The 19,944-nt window shown below is 37.7% G+C and overlaps 1 protein-coding gene across 2 annotated transcripts in view; it reads right to left on the bottom strand.

Moving 5' to 3' along the window:
- Positions 1-1,689: 1,689 nt before the first annotated feature.
- Positions 1,690-19,944, bottom strand: part of TNFRSF11B (TNF receptor superfamily member 11b) — a 33,173-nt gene continuing 14,918 nt past the window's right edge. The window contains exons 2-5 of one of the 2 annotated variants that reach the window (XM_007526233.3): positions 12,390-12,759; positions 8,613-8,804; positions 5,628-5,852; positions 1,690-2,939 (exon numbers count right to left, since the gene is read on the bottom strand). In XM_007526233.3, coding sequence (XP_007526295.2) covers positions 2,551-2,939; positions 5,628-5,852; positions 8,613-8,804; positions 12,390-12,759 — 1,176 coding nt within the window. In that variant the 3' untranslated portion in view covers positions 1,690-2,550. The remainder of the gene's footprint in view (positions 2,940-5,627; positions 5,853-8,612; positions 8,805-12,389; positions 12,760-19,944) is intronic. The other variant, XM_060195673.1, reaches the window with a different exon arrangement.

The raw sequence follows: 19,944 nt of genomic DNA, 5'->3' as shown, positions 1-19,944 counted from the left end.
GATAGCATAAGAAATTGTTATCAATAACCATTGGAAATACATGGCTGAGTTAAGACTAGGGTAGGAGAGAGAATTATCCTACAGGAGGTGGTACTTACCATACCAAACGGTACTTACCTGTTGGGAAATTGTGCGGATGTGGTTGAGCTTGGCAGGGCTCACAAAGCACCCTGCATTCCTGATAGTATGGACTATCTACATACTTATTTTTTTGCCTTAAAGATCCCCACCCATTCCATTCCTTTGATCTATCTTCTTTCTACCCTCAAGACCCTCCCTGCACCCAGGGTATTATTAATACCACCAGTTAAAACCCTCAGTTGCTAAGGAAGTTTCTACCTTCCCAGCCCCCTTTTGCCTCTCTCCGCCCCTTTCCTAGCCATTTCCATTTCTGACTTGCCACTTCCCAGTCGGACCTTTAAAAGTTTTGGCTCTCTGATCAATAAAGGCACTGTATTGCCTTGCCCTGCGAGCTTGGTTCCTGAGTCATTTCCTTTGTGTTGCTGAGTGAGTAGCAGCCCAGACTGGCTCCAGTGGGTCGAGTTCTCTCCAACCGAGAGAGTATGTGCCCGGGAGAGGCACCCCCACACTAGCCTGGCATTTACCATTACCAAATGAGCTCTGGGTAGAAAAAGTTATTAGTATTATCCATTACAACAAGCAATTTATTGGTAATAAATTTCCACCTGTGTGTTTTATTCACATTTTTGAACTTTTATATAAATTATATGAACTAGCCAAATCTTCCTCAACATATTTTAACTTGTTAATTTTCCAATAAAATCCTTTGTACCTAAAATGTTCCACCTAATTTTTGCCTATAAGATATTGCTTCCTGGCCTGCATTGGACTTCAGAAATGTCAGTTATTTGATGTCTGGATCATTTTAATGCAATTTAGCTGACATTATGTACATATTGTATGGCATTAGCAATTCTTCTTTCATATGCATTTCCTATTTCCCAACTGAGTTATAACCATCTTCAGAACAGATGCATTTAAACTCAGAAGAGTCTTGATCCTCTCCCATCCCTTCCTTACTTGCCATTTGAAGATTCCTAGCTTCATGGTGTGGAGTGCAGTAAGTGTTGGTCTGATTAAAGCTCAAACTTTGGATACCTGATCTGTAGGGTGTGTGCTTTCTTTTCCTCTTCTCCTGACTGAGTCATGGGATCAGTACTATTAGTACTTAATCCTTCCTCTTGACCCAGACCTAAACATTTCCTTATTCTGTAATGTTTCCTCACTTGTGGTGAGTGCTCACCAATATCTTTTTTTATTCCTTCTGCTGTGCTGACTTTTCAGATAGAGACAGAGAGAGAGAGAGTGAAAGAGAGAAACCATGCAAAGCTGTGGGGGGGGTGGTTTAGTGTTATGTGGAAAACTGAGAAATACTACACATGTACAAACAACTATTTTTTATTGTGAACTGTAAACCATTAATACCCCTAATAAAGAAAAAAAATGCCAAAACTTCCTGTAATGTGGTGGAGGAATATTTATTTTAATTTTAAAATTAGAAATTTCACACTTTCTTAAACTACAAATGCTTTTGTTCTTTTGGTGATGTTCCTTGCCCTTTCTATAGACTTGCTTTTCCTTCCTATTCTCAGATGATAGGATAGTGGGAAATTATGAAAGCTCAAACCCACTACTGTTCCATTCAAGTAAAAGCAAGAGGAAAAGCAATGAAAAATAACTTGAAAATTTTAATGATGTTGTTCATATAGTAAAAACATAAAAAATTTAAATAAGTACATTCAATTTCTCAGAGCATCTAATAGATAATTTATATTTCATACACTTTCCAAAATTAAGCAATTGACTAAGTAATGTAATTTTCTATAAAATGACAGCTTATACATGTGAAAATATATTACAAAAATATTCCGTACAGAAAGAATGGCAGTACCTAATAGGAAACTTATAGTTTACAATTGATCATATTTAGTACCTTACAAACTTCCCTTTAAACATATATATATATTTTATCTTTCATTTATCATAATAATAAACAGAATATATTCTTCTCTAAAATTGTCTTATACAACTTCTCTTTAAGATGATAATATGTACAAATTTTATATTTGGGTGAATATAAATAGCAATTACTGTAATTGTTACAGATATATTAGTAACTTTTACAGAAAAAGTATGGCTTTCTAATAAAAGCCTATAGCACAGCAGAAATTTCAAAGCCATTTAAGTTAGACATTCCCATATTTAGTATGGAACAGTGGAGTCTGTTTTTTAAATTTATTTCCAGCTGAATTACTGAAAACAGTAATTTGGGGAAATGGAGTCAGTAGATACTGAACCAGATCTGTAAATTGGATAAACTGTTTGGAATTGGTTGAACTTTAAGAGCAAAATGTTATTTATTTATTTATTTATTTTTCCACATCATGGTTTCTATTTGTGCTCTGTAGCCAAATGCAGTCCTTGGTGATGAGAAAGAAATCATTCTTCCCCCTCAAGTGCCTGGGAAACTATTTACTTACCCATCAGATCTGGTCTATTATGAGGAAATAGCCAACTGACTGTTTCTAGTTATAAGCAGCTTATTTTAACTGATTGAACCTGGTTCCCTATCATTTCTAAAAATAGCTTCTGATACAATCTGTACATTGTGAAACTGTGAAGGAATCTGATGGTCTTTTTCAGACTCTGAGTGACCGTTTTGGGGAAGTGATATGCTTTCAAGTGCTTCAGTGCATGCATGAAGCCTTTCAGAGTATCTTGATCACCATTCTTTATTCTCCACAAGCTAAGCAGCTTTAGAATCTGTTCATTTGATTTGCATGCTTTTGTTGCTTTCTCAATTTCTTCTAAAGGAATTTTCTTCCCTGGCAAGGTTTCCATCAAGCTATGAAGCTGCTGGAAGGTCAGGTTCATGTGCCCAATGTGCCGCTGTACGCTGTCTTCACAGAGGTCAATATCTGCAGAACACAAAAACATTCACATAATGTGCATATAGTTTCCCTGAGGCAAAAGGTTCTGCTACAGTTTCATAACTTTATTTTATGGATAACTTTTCCCTTTATTTTTAAAGAGGACTGCTTAAGTAATGCAAGTTATTTCTGAGAACTGCAGCAAATGTGATTTTATGTTATAATGAATAGGATGACATGCTTTACACTTTAGGCATTTAATGAGACTTTGAATATTTAGGAAAATCCAAATATTTAGGAAAATCCAACAACAACTTACAGCAGGCAATTACAAACATACCATGCTCATTTTTTTATTGTTACCAAAGTTATGAATCCACTGTGCCCAGTGCCCATTTTTCTCTATATATTGTATTTGATGACAAAGAGAGAGGGGAAGTAAAGGTAGAAAGGGAGAGAGAAAGAGATACTCGTAGATCAGGTTCATTGTCTGTGAAGTATCCCCCCCCTGCAGGTGGGGTGTGGGGGCTTGAACTTGGGACCTTGTTCATGGTAATGTATTCACTCAGCAAACTGTCTGAGTCCCCACACAGCCTCACCCATACTCAGTTTAAAAAAAAATGAAAAAGCAAGATGATAACATTTCAGAAAAAAATACATGCGAGTTAGTTATTTTGTAGTACATTCTTTATGAAACTTGAAAATATGAGAGTATGTGGTTTTACCTAGCCTTTTCTTCCAAGAAACTCCAACACTTAGCAGACTTTATCTCATTAATCCTCACAACATATGCTATTAAAATGGTAATTTTCTTTAAATAGGCTCTGTTGTGAGGATTAATGAGAGGGTACCTGTAAGACACTTAGAGGCCTCTGGAGAAAATTGCCAAATAAATACAACAGAACTTCTTAGAAGAAATTCAAGGTCAGATTCAAAGTGGTTAAAAATCTAGAAATCCTGGATTTTAGAAATCACTTGGCTACGTAGTGTACTGTTTTGCCACACATGTGACCCAAGTTCAAGTCTGGCTCCAGCTACATTGAAGAAAGCTATAGTGGGTGCTGTGGTTTCTTTTCCTTATCTCTGTGCCTCTATTTCTTTGTTTCTATATAAAAGTCAGCCCAGAGTGGTAAATCACTGAAGAGGACCAAGAAAAAGAAAAAAAAAATAAATAAAACTTGTAGATAAGGCAGAAGGTGAAACTGTCATGGTTGTCTATTCCTTTTTTTTTTTTTTTTTTTTGAGAGGGAAACTAATGCACATGCTGAATTTCACTGCTCCCAGACTGCTTTAGATTGTGAGACAGAGGTGGAACAATATGATAACATAGGAAGTCGCCCCAGGGTTTTGGCACCTCCATAGGGTACTTGGGGTTTGAACCTGTGACACACACATGGCAGATAAGTTATACACCTTATCTGGTGAACTATCTCTTTGACCTTGTCTACTTAGAGAGAAGGGATGGAGAAACAGAGAATAAAACCTGGGGGGTGGGGAGGTGGTGCACTGGGTTAAGCACATATAGTATGAAGTACAAGGAAGCACACAAAGATACCTGTTTGAACCCCCACTCCCCACTTGCTGAGAGGAGCTTCACAAACAGTGAAGCAGGTCTGCAGGTGGCTGTCTTTCTCCCTCCCGCTCTATTTCCCCCTTTTCTCAGTTTCTCTATGTCCTAACCAAAAAATCAAGGACAAAAATGACTGCCAGGAGTCTTTTTTTTTTTTTTGTAGTGATTTGTAGTGCAGGTACTGAATCCCAACAATAACCCTGGAGACAAAAAAGAAAGAAAGAAAGAAAGAAAGAAAGAAAGAAAGAAAGAAAGAAGAACAAAATAAACAATAAAATCTTGTGTGGTCAGGTGGTGACACACCTGGCTGAGTGTACATGTTATAATTCACAAGGACCCATGTTTGAGCCCCTGGTTCCCACCTGCAGGGGGAAAGTTTCACAAGTGGTGAAACTGTGCTGCAGGTGTCTCTCTATCTCTCTCTGTATCTCCCTTCCTCTCGATGTTTGGCTGTCTCCATCCAGCAGATCAATAAAAGTAATGAAATATTTTTTTAAAAAGAAAGAATAAAACCTTGCATAGTATCTATATTATAACTAGGAAGCAACTGCTTCTGTCCAACAAAGAATCCCAAAGGGAAACATCATTGGTACTGCTGGGAAATTGTGCCAATGCAGTCACATTTGCCATGTTGTCCCCTCAGGCTACTGCTAGTCCCCGCAAGAGTTGGGACATTCTGGGAGTGCCTGTTCCACCATGTTATGCCCTCAGGACATTGTCTATATCCCCACGATATTTGGAGTGCTTTGGTTACTCCTCCCCCCTCCCATTCTCAGGAGAGTTATCATCCTATCCTGGAGTGCTATGGTTACTCCTCCCCCTTCCCATTCTCGTGAAAGCTACTCCTATAAAAGTCTTTCTTCTTCTGCACCTCGCTTTCTTGCCAGCGCTTCACTCCAGTGTTCAGACGCAGGAAAGGCTGCTGCGTGAGGCGGCCATTTTCGCTACCTCCACGTGGCCCAACCTGCTTCTCTAGCACCCAACTCTGAGGTGCCAGCGCAAATAAAGATTTGTGTTTCCTCTTCGCTCCAGACCCCTCCTCTCTCTTTTCTCCGCGGCCCACGCACAACAACATGGTACAACCTAGTACATTATCTTGCTCCTAACTCTATGATACATGGATATCTTTGATTTCTGATCAATTTGTTTATGTCAGATTGCCATACCTTGGATGATCTTCTTGACCATATCTTGGTCTTTGTTTTGATGTTTCCATAACTTTAGCAGCTGGAAGGTTTGTTCTTGTGAGCTGTGCCGTTGTTTTATCCTCTCTACACTCTCTGCATTTACTTTGGTGCCAGGCAAATTTTCTACGAGGACACTGAGCCAATTAGGGGTAAACTTGGTAGGGACAGCAAATCTGAAGAATGCTTCTTCACACAGAGTGACATCTAAACAGGTACGGGGAAAACAAAAAGATTTCTTCAAAACTTGGAATTTTGGAAGTCCATTGTACAAAATTAAAAATAATCATCCTTATGGGGAGAGGACATGGACAGAATATTCACCACAGAAGAGATACAAAAGGCTGAGAAACACATGAAAAAAATGTGTCAAGTCTTTGATTGTCAGAGAAATGCATATAAAAACAACAATGAGATACCACTTCACTCCTGTGAGAATGTCATATATTAGAAAATGTAACAGCAACAAATGCTGGAGAGGTTCTGGGGTAGGAGGAACCCTCCTGCACTGCTGGTGGAAATGTAAATTGCTCCGACCCCTGTGGAGAGCAGTCTGGAGAGCTCTCAGAAGGCTAGAAATGGACCTACCTTATGACCCTACAACTCCTCTCCTAGGGAACCCAACAACACCCATCCAGAAAGATTTGTGTATACCTATGTTCTTAGCAGCACAATTTGTAGTAACCAAAACCTGGAAGCAACCCAGGTGTTCAACAACACATGAGTGGCTGAGCAAGTTGTGGTCTATATACAAAATGGAATACTACTCCGCTATTAAAAATGGTGACTTCACTGTTTTCAGCCCATCTTGGATGAAGCTTGAAGAAATCATGCTAAGTGAAATAAGTAAGAAACAGAAGGATGAATATGGGATGATCTCATTCTCAGGCAGAAGTTGAAAAACAAGATCAAAATAGAAAATACAAGTGGAACCTGAACTGGAGTTGATGTATTGCACCAAAGTAAAAGACTCTGGGGTGGGAGAATACAGGTCCAAAAAGGATGACAGAGGACCTACTGGGGGTTGTATTGTTATGTGGAAAACTGAGAAATGCTATGCATGTACAAACTATGTATTTACTGTAGAATGTAAAACATTAATGCCCCAATAAAGAAATTAAAAATAATAATAAATAAAAATAATCATTTCACAAAACCAAACTTGAGTGTTTAAAGATATAATATCCTAGCATAGAAATATGGAATAAAATCAGCCTTTTGTTGGCTCATCTTAGTTGAAAATTGCTACCCTCCCTGGGATCATATCTTTTTCTAGTATTTTTCTGAGGGCATCTGGGTATAGGGAGAGTTTAATAAATAATATAACAAGGTATAGGATTGCTACAAATAAATTGCAATAAAAATCCTCTGAAACAATGTAAATGTTAACATTCAGTTAAGGAGTTTCCTAGTGCTATAGAGTACTTCATGATCAGTGTTGGTACAAACATAATCACTGCCCTTAAAGGACCTTAAAAACTAATCTAGCATAGTATATTATTTTCCTTCATAAATAAACATATATATCCTTTCAAGGAGAAGAGTAGCTCTAGACATTTAAACATATACCAGGAAGAAAAATAAATATGAACAACATTTAGTATAGAAAAGTGGTAATATAGGTAATGTAAAATGAGTATATAGGTAGGCTTAGTACATCCCAAAGATTAGAAGCCAGCTTTTGCGTTCATGAAGCCTGGTTTTGCATCCTGGCTCTGCCATTCACCATCTATATTGAACTTGAGCCATCTTTACAGTTTTTAAGGGTAAAGCCATATAGCAAAGTAACTTACACATAGCAAGTGCTCAGTGAATGATGAAAATAAAATTAAAGATTAATTTAATAGTGAATGTTCAAATTAGAATTCACTATTCTTACTACCCTTTCTACCACTCAACTTTTCTTTTTTAGATAAGAAAAAAATGAATAATTAGCTAAAAGGTTTCCTTTAAAGGAAAGCAAATATAAACAGAGGAAGAAAGGAAGGAAGGAAGAAAGGACTAAATGAGCTGTGCTATATTTCAATTGTTCAGTGAAGAAGTGTTTGGATTAGGTTGGAATCTCAAATCTCCCAATGTGCACTTCACTACTTCATATGTTTATGTCATCAAAGATGCTTGATTAAATGCTAAGATTTACATGAACAGAAGGGATTAAGCTGCTCATCAATGTTAGATTAAACTCAAATTTTATCTTGCCATGATGGGTTCTTGGTAAAAGGTCTAAAAAATAGGACTGGTGAAAATAGCTTACTTTGATAGTGCTTTATTCTGCCAGGTATGTGACCTAGGTTTGAGCTGAATCCCCACTCCCACTTCAGTGAAGGAATATTAGGTTTTGTCGTCCCTCTCCTTCTCCCTCTCTATCCCTCTCTGTGTCTATCAAAAGCAACAACAACAAAAAGGAGTCTAAAAATAGTCTAGTGTGTAGAGAGTGTCATACTTGGGACAACAACCTGATTAGTGTCATCTCCAACATAGGATGCATCAAGATAATCTGAATTTGGAGCCAGTAAACCTTCCTGAATAAAGATTTTGAAACTACAAGAGGAAGTTGGAATTTCCAAGCAAAGGTTCTATGCAACAAAAGCTAGTGTGCCTTAGTTGCCAATTTATGCTTTGGCTAATAATATATTCTTAAAACTGATAAATTGCTTACTGACAGATTCTGTGATTTGGATTCTGATAATTTGGCTTCACACAAAATCTCTATACTACCCGTACTATACCATATCTTATAAATAAGACTTGACTAAAATATAGGTGGAAGTCAGAGTTTAGAGCTGAACTGTGAGAAGATTTTGAGTTGTGGCATTAGCAATGATGCACAGAGAATAGTGTTGGCTGTTTAACATTCAAGAAAGGAAAAAAAAAAATATATATATGGATTTTACTTAAGAGGTGGTCCAAAGGTCTTGAATTCAATTCAGAGGTACTAAAAAGTCTAATATTTTGAAATAGAGTTACCTATTCCACATTTCTGGCTCAATTCACTGTTTCCGGAACATATATTGTCATGTGTTGCATTCCCTTTCTGAGTCAGAAGGAGACCAAATGCACTGCAATTTGTATGTTTCCTACAGGGTGCTTTAGAGGATGTCTCATTCGAGAAGAACCCATCTGGACATCTTTTGCAAATTGTATTTCGCTCCGGGGTTCCTACAAAAATACCAAGCAGTTTAGTATGTTCTCCTCAAATACTTTTCCCAACAGATACCCTAACACAGTTTTAGAAAGACTTTCCGCTTGGCTCTCACTGCTGCTAATACGTTGCACAAAACTTCAGGCATTTTCATTTTTCACTTCATTAGACAGAGAGAACAAAACTACAATTTAACCCCTTAGGCAGTTTCTTCTCCTAATACAAACACAAGGTCACTTTACTATTGACTCTATGTTGCACAGAAAATGTGAAAAAAGAAAGAACATTTAGGTGTTCATTACTCCCGTTGGCATTAACTTGTCAGTGAGGTCCTGGTGCCAACCATGTTCTTCACACAGTTAATTTCCCTGGAACATTATGAAAACAATTGTTTATGTGACTGGGATATTATGATTTTTTGAAATTAGTACCTATTGAATGCCACATACATAAATTGCATTAAAGTTGACTCCTGATTTAAAAGTGTGAGCCTGCAGTTAAGCTACATAGTAAATGGGAGATGATATATTATTTGTTTAAATTGTTGAGTTTTAAAAAAACATACTCATTAAAATTTCAGAGAAGGGAGACTCCAAGGGCATTTTATTTCAAGAAAGATATTTGATAAATTTGGAGAAATCACTGGTAGGAAAACTTGAACCAGTCAATAACTTAAGACACTATTAAAAATAAAAAGCTTCTAGCTCTTGACTCTTATTATACATGGGCAGATAATACACTACAGTGTATTTGCATATGAAAATGCCTCCATCTAGTGTAAGCTGGTTGAACAGATTTAGTTTTCAGTATTCAAATGCAGTTTTAAGAGGCCACTTCTGGTTTATGTAAGATAACAAACACAAAAGGGACAGATGAAGACTACAGAAAATTAATAAAATTTAATTTATTAAAAATCTTTAACCTCCCACCTTACCGTACCAAAGCCAGGAAAGAGAGAGAGAGAGAGAGAGAGAGAGACAGACAATGGGAGAGGGAGAGGGGGAGGAGGAAGAGGAGGAGGAGGAGGAAGATGTATAGATTAGTTCTGGTTTAATCTCTTGCTGCTTTATTTTCCTTCTAAAAATGTTGAATATTTGTTTAACAGTAAAAGCAGATAAAAGGCTGACAGAAACAAAGAGGAGGGGAGGTGCACCATAGTCTTAAGACCTTCACATTTTATATACCATTTCCATTATTTCAATGATATCATTTTAGAATCTGCCTTATTAAAAGTTCTGTGTTCCTAAAATATTTACACTCTTCTCCTTAAATGGAACCTAATTCCACACTGACTTCCACATTGACTGCAACACCATTAGCAGAGCTGTTTTGGTATGAAGTTCATGCATTCTGCCATGTTTAATATTCTAAGTAGATTTCTACATTTGGATTCAAATCCTCCTTCCCCTATTGTCATATGTTCTGAAAAGTTAACTGCAGAAATAAGAACCCGACTATTGTTCAGATACAATTTGAGGTTTAAGTCTAAGGGGATCTTGCATGTAATGTAGCCTTTAAACTTAAAAAAAAAAGTGTCGGGGGTGGGGGGTAAGGACACAAAGACTGAGGTAAGTAAATGTAAATGCTTCTCAATCTATTTGGAGACTATGTCATTCCCTTTCTGAAGAGGACTTTTCTTTGATAGCTGATGGAACGTTTTGTAAAAGAAATAAAGAGATTTATCCATCTAAACAAATGAGCTTGCATTATTACAACCACAATAATTGTCAGGCAAAATGTGAAATATCGTAACGATGAGATGAATTTGGATGGAGAAGTGTTCATGGTATGGGTAAGAAATGATTTGGTTTGAAATAAGCAACAAAAAGGAATGGCTATTAGCCACTTTTTGAATAACACCTTCTTTCTCTTTGGACTGGGAACTTCTTGTTTTCTATGTGGAACCATCTGTGGCTTTCAAAGAAGAAGTGGTAAATAATTTCCACAGTGTAATCAGCACAATAAAACTGGCATGTGTCTGTCTCCTCAATTTCCATGTTGTCTCTTTACCTCACTATACAAACACATTTCTAAGCTTATGTGTGAAATATTCTTCCAGTTTCATTTGTTCTTTGAGAAATTCTGTTTTTCAGGTTTCATAGTTCTTGCATACTTAAGTTTCCTACGTATACAGCTTGCCAAATTGAATGGATTTAGGTTTGTTGGATGGGGTTTCCCCCCTTGAATTTGGATTGGCTTTTGAATAATTATTGTTTAGTAAAACTAGGAACCGTCACCCATTTCTTTCTCCAGCACTAATGCTGGAGATGTTGCTTAGAGACTTTTATGCAATTTGTACATTCTGTGATTAATTTTATCTCAGTTAAAATTTAGGGGGAAAAACTGTTTCAATTTTCAAAAGATTTCACATGAGATAGAAAGTTTCAAATGAGAAAGAAGGCAGAGCACCACTCAGGTCCATGTAGCCTCAGTCACATCAGTTCTGCACTCAGAAGGCAGTTCTGTAGTCCATTTGATGTCAACTTTTAATATTGGTTTTGTCTCCATTTACCCTGAAGTTTTGACTTTGTAGGTCACAATGTTTGAAAGCTGAAATAATTACAAGCAATTAGCATGCTTTAAAACAGTATGGTCACCAGCCAGGGCAATTTGCCATGCAAGGAAAAATAGAGATAGTTTTGTTTGACAAAACTGGGGCAAAGTGTTATTGGCATTTAGCAGAAAAATCACAGAGACACTACTAAAATCTCAACAATGCACAGGGCAGTAGCCCACAAAAAGGAATTACTTATTTCAAAATATTAGTAATGCTGACTTTGAAAAAACTGGCTCGTAAGTAGTCAGACTCTCTACACTGCTCCCTCCAGTACAGTGAGTGGTTACTCTCAATTTTTCCAAATACAGACTACCATGAAATTTCACTAATGTGGAAGACAACAAATACGAGTCTCAGCTTTGAAAGAGTCAATGCACAACGACTTTAACCTATGCTATTCAAAATGAAAAAAAGGGAGAAACTATTTTGGAGACAAAGTCTTACTTGGCAATGTTTCGTGTAAGATAAAGAATAAGCTCACTGAAGAAGATATTCTTCTGTAGCTTTTATCCTCCCAGATACTCAACTTTCATGCCAAAAGAAGAACCAGCTTCATATTTAATAATGAAATGCATTCCCCCAACTATTCTAATTTTTTACATAATTAATTGTAACTGTTCATAGTCAGCACTCCAAAGTCTCATTAATATCAGCATAATTAGTCTCTTGGTATCAATTAACATTTCGGGTATTTGTCAGGAAGTACTGCAGTTTGAAGCTACCCATGCTGAAGTGAAGCATAGAGGTGTATAAAGAGAACGACTCAAGAGTGTGCACCTTTTAAAACAAGAGAAATCCATCATGCATCTCATTAGAGAGCAATTGATGTGTTTGAAACATGTCACTGAATGGTCCCATAGTGGTAAAGTATTCCTTGGAGAAATGGTCCTCTGACAGCCATCTAGACACCTAGCAGATTCTATTACTTTTGCAGTCTTCTATCCTCTAATGTCATCAGGATGACAGTGTTCCCTGAAACTTTCTTTACTGCCCAACTTAGCAGGATTCTAATGAACTGTGCTACATTCGGGAAGCTGAAACCTACCAGCATGTAATACTCCAAACCCAGTAGGGCAGCTCCTGTGCTTCAGGCAGAATTCGACCTCCAGGTATCGACCTTCCTCACATTCACACACTCGGTTGTGGGTGCCATTGCACTCCTGCTTGATGTGCTGAAGCTCCTTGCACACGGGGCTGCAGTACAGACACTCGTCACTGGTGTGCCAGCTGTCAGTGTAGTAGTGGGCAGGACAGGGGTCACACAAGGTTGGCCGCTTCCCAGTGCAATGTTGTTTCAGGAAGGTGCCAGGAGGACATTGGTCACACATTAGCTGACGAGAAGTTTCTGGGTCATAATGGAGATACTTAGGAGCAAAGTTATCTTGGGTAGTCACTTTAACTGAGATGTCCAAAAGCTGGAAAGAGAAAATAAAATAAGTGACATTTTAGAGTTCCTCTGTATAAATGCATCACCAGACTCAAGAAGTTCTGGGGTCTCAGAGGTAGTTGAATGGTTAGAGCACTTGGTTGACAATGTATTAAACCCTGGGTTGAACCACGGGCACCACATGGGAGCAATAAGACTCTACGGATTGTGGAATAAGTGATATGGTGTCTCTCCTTTCCTCTCTATGGTGTCACTCCCCCCCTCTCTAAAAAAAAAATGCAGATTAAAAGAAGGAGTCAAGCAGGCTACCTAGCAGTATCACCCCTGTGTGGGGTATTATGTTAATTCCTGAAGACACATTTTAAAAACACGTTTTTCATACTGATTCTAATATACTTCCTGCCTGTTGTACGTTCAGAACCACAGAGTAAACTTAAAAGTCATAGTTCTTATCATCAGTAGTTTGAATTTAAAGACAGAGATGGCAGCACACACATAGTAAATAAATCCAGACTCACTGAGAACTGTCATAGAAACCTCATCAGAATAGATGTATTACACTTAGATGCACTAACCTTTATGGCATGAAAGTTACTTCCTCTCCCCAAGCTCAGGACAAGCTATATTTATTTATTTATCTATTTATTTATGTGTTACTTATTCTTTTAATTTTTTATTGGGGGATTAATGGTTTACAGTCAACAGTAAAATACAATAGTTTGTATAACATTTCCCAGTTTTCCACCTGACAATTCAGCCCCCACTAGGTCCTCCACTGCCATCATGTTCCAGAACCTGAACCCTCCCACGACCCCAGAGTCTTTCCAACTCCAGTCCAAGTTCTGCTTAATGTTTTCCCTTCTGATCTTGTTTTTCAACTTCTGTCTATGAGTGAGATCATCCCATATTCATCATTCTGTTTCTGACATATCTCACTTAGTATGATTCTTTCAAGATCCATCCAAGATGAGGTGAAAAAGTTGAATTCATCATTTTAAATAGCTGAGTAGTATTCCATTGTGTATACAGACCACAACTTGCTCAGTCACTCATCTGTTGTTGGACACCTGGGCTGCTTCCAGGTTTTGGCTGTTACAAATTGGGCTGCTATGAACATAGGTATACACAAATATTTTGGGATAGGAATGTTTGTTTCCTTAGTATATATTCCCAAGAAAGGAATTGCAAGGTCATAGGGCAGGTCCACTTCTAGCCTTCTGAGAGTTCTCCAGACTGCTCTCCACAGGAACTGGACCAACTGACATTCCCATCAGCAGTGCAAGAGGGTTCCTTTGACCTTATAACCTCTCCAGCATTTGTTGTTGCTACCTTTTCTGATGTATGACATTCTCACAGGAGTGAAGTGGTATCTCATTGTTGTCCTTGGTTGACACCAAGAAAAATAATGTAGATTTTTAGACTTCATAGCTCTAAACATTTGATGGGATTGGGGATGGGGACATACACAATTTCTGTGCGGATTCTGACAAATGTAGTCTATACCCAACAATCATTCTTGTTTATTAACTTGTTACAGTTACATATTCCTTAATATTAGCCAAAATTGATTCTAGTCATTATGTAATAGTGAGTAAGTGTGCAGGAAACTCCTTTCCTATAGATTTTGCAATCCAACTAGTGGGAGTGAGGTAAGAAAATAAATTATAAACCACAGCTAAGTTAGATGTTCAATAGTAAGCAATAAAAGAGATTGGAAACATGCAGCAGAAGGTAAGAACATGACAATCTCTAAATATCATGTACTTCTATTTAAGACTATATGATAGGTTTCTAAGTTTTCCTGTTTTAAGACATAAAGTGCAGATTGGGTGATGTGTGAAAATTGTATGATTACCTCTATAGTTACTGTCATGAATCAAATTGTCATGCATGTAACAGACAGATACATCCATGTTCAGCACCTACCAAGAATAGTCTGGTGATCATACCAAGATCCCTGGCCCATGTACTTGTAAACTACGAGAAAAATTCATAAAATATTGAAATTGATGCTTTCCCTACAATATTAAAAGACTAACTCTTAATGCCCACAGATAAATAATAACTAGAAAAGCAAATGGTTATCTCCCTTTAGGCTCATTGGAAAGAACTTCATGGAGCGGACAGGATTTTAAGAGCTCTGATACAGAAAGCAGGAAAAGTCTGTGTGGCAGGAAAAAGACAGTTTCACAGGCAGAGGGCATGGCAAGTTCAACTGGGTGATCACACATTCTAGATCTCAGAAGGTCTGCAAGGGAGTACTGAAGTAGTTCTTCACACTAGTGACAAGAAACACTGTTTAGAAGAAATAGAGTCTGTGCTGTGGAGGGTGGTTTGGTTGGTTTTCATTGTTTGTTTTTCGGTACAGGGATCAACATTGACCATTTTCAGGTCTGTGGAGTTGGCAGGCAAAACACAAATTTTCCCCAATTTTCCTTCCTTGTAGAACCTAAGAAACTTCTGGAAAAAGCATGCCTGTTATGGGAAACAACACTCCCCTGTGAATCATGAATGGAAAAGGTAAGTAACGCTTCTCTTTATAGGCAGGTGGACATTTTAATTTTATCAACTTTATTCACTTTATTGTTGGAGCAATAAGAGTCAGAATTGATTGGACGATAAATAAAGTGATAAATCAAAAGGAGAAGAACAAACCATCTCAATCAGTGAAATGGAACTTTTTAAAAAGTGATTTTGAAAATGCTACTATGCAACACACTATCAAACAACAACAAAAATACAGCGCAAAACAGGGACTCCTTTGGTGGTCTTTTCAGCCCTTATCATGAGTGGGGGCTTCTGGGGAAAGTGTCTTCTTGAATTTCCATAGGGACACCTGAAACATTGCTTCATCACTTGCAAAGCTTTCCCCCTACAGGTGGGAACTGGGCATTTGAACCGTCTTTGCACATTATAACCTGTGCATTCAACCAATGTGTCACCACTCAGCACCTGATTTATAATTTTCTAACTACAGGCTCTTTGGAATATAACTAAAATAGGCCTACTAGCTATCTACAAAACAGAGACACCCCCCACCCAACTCTTCACCTGCACTACTTCAGCCTTTAGGTTCATGATTAGTCAACAGCTTGTCTGGTTTTAGGTGTTAACTCTCTTTTCATCCACCAGGTTCCAGATGCTAGCATAATGCCAACCAGACTTCCCTGGACAGACAACCTCACCAATGTGTCCTGGCGCTCCGCTACCCTGCAACCCAGCCCCACTAAGGAAAGAGAGGCAGGCTGGGAGTATGGATCTACCTGTCAATGCCCACGTTCATTGGGGAAGCAATTACAGAAGCCAGACCTTCCACCTTCTGCATGCCACAATGACCTTGGGTCCATACTCCCAGAGGGTTAAAGAATAGTAAAGCTATCAAGGGAGGGGATGGGATCCTGAGTTCTGGTGGTGGGAACTGTTGAGTTGTACCCCTCTTACCCTATGGTTTTGTCAGTGTTTCCTTTTTATAAATAAAATAAAATAAATAAATTTCTAGGCAACTGGATATGACAGTTTTGATTTCCTGAAGCCCTGTTTTGGTAATAAGTTCTATTTCGTCAGGCTAGTAGGAACTTGAGGTGAGAGGCATCCAAGAAAACACACATAAATAAAATTAATATGAGGATTAAAGAGCAATTATATTAGTGATGACAATATCTATAAGACCTAACAAAATGATCCTATGTATATATGCATATGTGCATGTGCATATGTTTGCATGTATGTGTGTTTGTATTGCTGTTGTTGTCAACAGGGCTTCACTCCAGGCGAACTTTTGCAGATTGAAGGAGACAGAAACAACAGAGAAAAAGAGAAACTGCAGTGGTTCCATGAGGATTACTGTAGGCTCCAACCAAGGCTGCACAATGAGAAAACAGGCACCTTCCTACTTGAGCTATCTCACATAGCCCATATAGATTCTTAAAGACCAGAAACTCTTGTGGAACCAAAGACCTGTTTTTCATCGTTTCACTGAGCCTCTGTGTTTTACTTGAAATTTTTCCATTTTGGTAAAAAGGCAGGACTATGTGGCCAAAACTGAATGTTTAGGTCTCATTCTCTGGTTAGCCCCAGTTCCCACACAGAATTTCTGGAACTAGTTACTAAAAAGATGATGGACAAGATTAATAGTGTTCTTCATCTCAGTTCATTCCCACTTTCTTTTGCATTTCCTGGAAAGGCAATGAAAAACATGCCATAGCACAGATCATCTAAATATTTGCTTTATCTTTCTTTGCTAGTTGATAATTTTTAAAAATCTAACAACGCTTTGAAAATGAATTTCTATGTAAAATTCACTTCCTTATAACCAATTTTAATCAGTAGTTATAGTTAGAATATATGTATATGTATATGTATGTATATATGTCTATGTCTAGAAGTATATAATGTTTTCAGTAGGAGAAGTTGCACTTTATGTACAAGTCAAGACCCTTAAGGAAAAAGTAAATGACATTTTCTTTCATTGTTTTTTCATTTCTCCTTTTCTCATTCTCTTCAGTGTAGACCATAAGTGCTTAAAGTCCTCCAACCTAGTGTCCCTTGCCAGCCAAGGAATTCTTACTGAAGCCCCAAACCTTTCCTTTTTGAAAGAAAAGTCAAGGTTTTACCTCTCCTATCTTTGTACTTTGACTTCTACTTAAATGTAGAGCAATGCTAAAGAATTTTCTGTTTACGTCAGGGAAATGGCTAAGCAGAGCAAAGGACTTGCATAGCTGAGACATTGGCTTCAATTCCTTTGACTCTCTCAGCAGAGTATATTTTTGGGTCTCTTTACCTCTCATGAAATAATTAAATCTTTCTTTTAAATTAAAAAAATATTCTTTTTCCATTCCAATCTCTTTCTTTACCATTTAATACATGATGATCATGGATGAAACTGGTAACTGTATTGAATTATTCTCTAAAGATTTTTCCAGATCTGCCATCATAGTATTCTGTGGATTCACAGAATGTAGTCAATGAATTTGAGAGCTGGCAATAGATCACATGAATAGTGTGTTACTTTTCCAAGTGAGAGACCCAGGTTCTAATCCAGCCCCCACTGCAAGGGAAGAAGTGTTAGTGCTGTGATCTCTTTCATTCTCTCTCTGCCTCTTTATCTCTGTCTTTTTATCTTGGAAAAAAATTTTAATCTCAGAGCAATGAATCTGTGACAGTGACAAAAATAAATACATAAATTAAAAAAATAATGAGCCAATAAATTTGAAAACAGGTGTCTTACTCAAATTCTCCTCTCCTATCTTGATCCACTGTTTTATTTATAGCTTAATTCTTCTTTCTGACCTTCACTTTCCACATGTTCATGTCTTCTATCACGTTTGTGAAACTACTGGTGACTTAGCATGCTGAAGTCTTACTGATATCCTCCCCTGAAGCTCTTCTCAACAGAGTTAGGAAGTCAGTGGTTTACTGCTGAATCTATTCATGTTCATTGTATCAATAGTGACACATCCATATATGCTATAGTTGTAAACATACTTAGGTAATTCAGTTAACATTATGTAAATCAATAAATATGAGTGTGGAATATAATTTTTTGTGGAAGGTAATAAATATATTTCTAGGACAAACTAGTGGGCCACAGAATAACAAGAACAATAATAGCAGAACTACTGGAGAATCTGCAGTAGCTGGGACAACTGTAAAAGTAATATGAGGCCAGGGAGCTTAGAGATGCTCAAACTATAAAGTGGGTGCTTTACCCTTGTGTAAGACTCTGGGTTCATTCCATGGCACCACATTGAAAAAAAAAACGAAACAAAAATTAGGACAAAGTCTAGAGTGATTTACAAATAATATGTTTCACAAAAGTCTTGAAGTTCCAAAAGAATTGTTTATACATTATAGAAAAGGCTGTGGCAGGGAGTTGGGCAGTAGCGCAGCGGGTTAAGGGCACATGGTGCAAAGCACAAGGACTGGCGTAAGAATCCTGGTTCGAGTCCCCAGCTCCCCACCTGTAGGGGAGTCACTTTACAGGTGGTGAAGCCGATCTTCAGGTGTCTATCTTTTTCCCCTCCTCTCTGTTTTCCCCTTTTCTTTCCATTTCTCTCTGTCCTATCCAACAGTGATGACAACAATAATAACTACAACAATAAAAAACAAGGAGAACAAAAGGGAATAAATAAAAAAAAAAGAAAAGTAAAAAGAAAAGAAAAGGCTGTGGCAAGAAAATCAGCATGGTACTCCAGGTAGCAAGCATACCTTTCAAGAAAAGGATTGGCCAGATTGCAAAATATAAGTGAATGAAAATTAATTTAAATGTTTCAGCTGAAAGTGAAATATTTGGGATGTGCCTATCCAATTTTTATTAAATGCTTGATTCTTCAATTAGTTATCTAACTCTTGTTAATAAACATATGCAACATTTCTGAGAAGTCTAAGAACTGCACATACTTAGGGAGTAGAATGACATCCTAATTTTTTGCAAGCAGCAAAATTATTGGACAGTATGAGAAAGGAGTTCTGTCTATTCCATTCTAACAAGTACATATTAACTCTCTATGCCCAGAAGTAGACTGATGTTGGCGCTTACATGGGTGGCCTCTCAACCCGAGATAAGCTGCTGACCTTCTCGTCTAAGGTTCAAGGGACATCTAGATGCAGAAGCACCAGGAGAGGTTCAGATATGAAGTTCTACTTTATTTGGGGTAAACACAGGTTTTATAGCAAACAGAACAAAGGACATTTTTCAAATATGTCAGAAATTACAGGTTTCTTAAAGGTCAGCTACTCCTATGGTGGGGGGGTAGGAATGACAAGAATTGATGAGATACAGAAAGGTCAAAGCAATTAAGTCCCATGATGCAAGGCATGTTATTTATCTAAAGATATTAAGAAAAACATAGTGGTAAAACCAGTAGGGTGAGATAAATCAGAGAAGGACAAAGCTTGAGGTAAATCATAGATATCAAAGACAAGGAAATAGGTACGGGGGGGTCTCACTGCCAGGGTGCTGGCAAGGCTTGTGATGCAGTATGCTTATGTATGTAATCAAAGGATGAAAGGATGGTGACTCTGGGTAAACATAGTGAACTCTGAGTGAACTTACAAACATGCAGCCATTTGGTCTGCTAACAGGGGAGTGAATTAAATGTGTGAGGATGCAGGCTTCCTGTGAGGATCTGAGAGGCTAACAAGGGGAAACTGAGTCATGGAAAGCATTTACCTCTTAGCTCCATCCCTAGAAGGGAGAGTCTAACAAGTGGGG

This window comes from Erinaceus europaeus, chromosome 1 (genome assembly GCF_950295315.1).
Source record: "Erinaceus europaeus chromosome 1, mEriEur2.1, whole genome shotgun sequence".
In the NCBI taxonomy this organism is placed as follows: domain Eukaryota; kingdom Metazoa; phylum Chordata; class Mammalia; order Eulipotyphla; family Erinaceidae; genus Erinaceus; species Erinaceus europaeus.
Note: the sequence above shows the minus strand (reverse complement) of the source record. Positions and strands in the feature narration are given on the sequence as shown.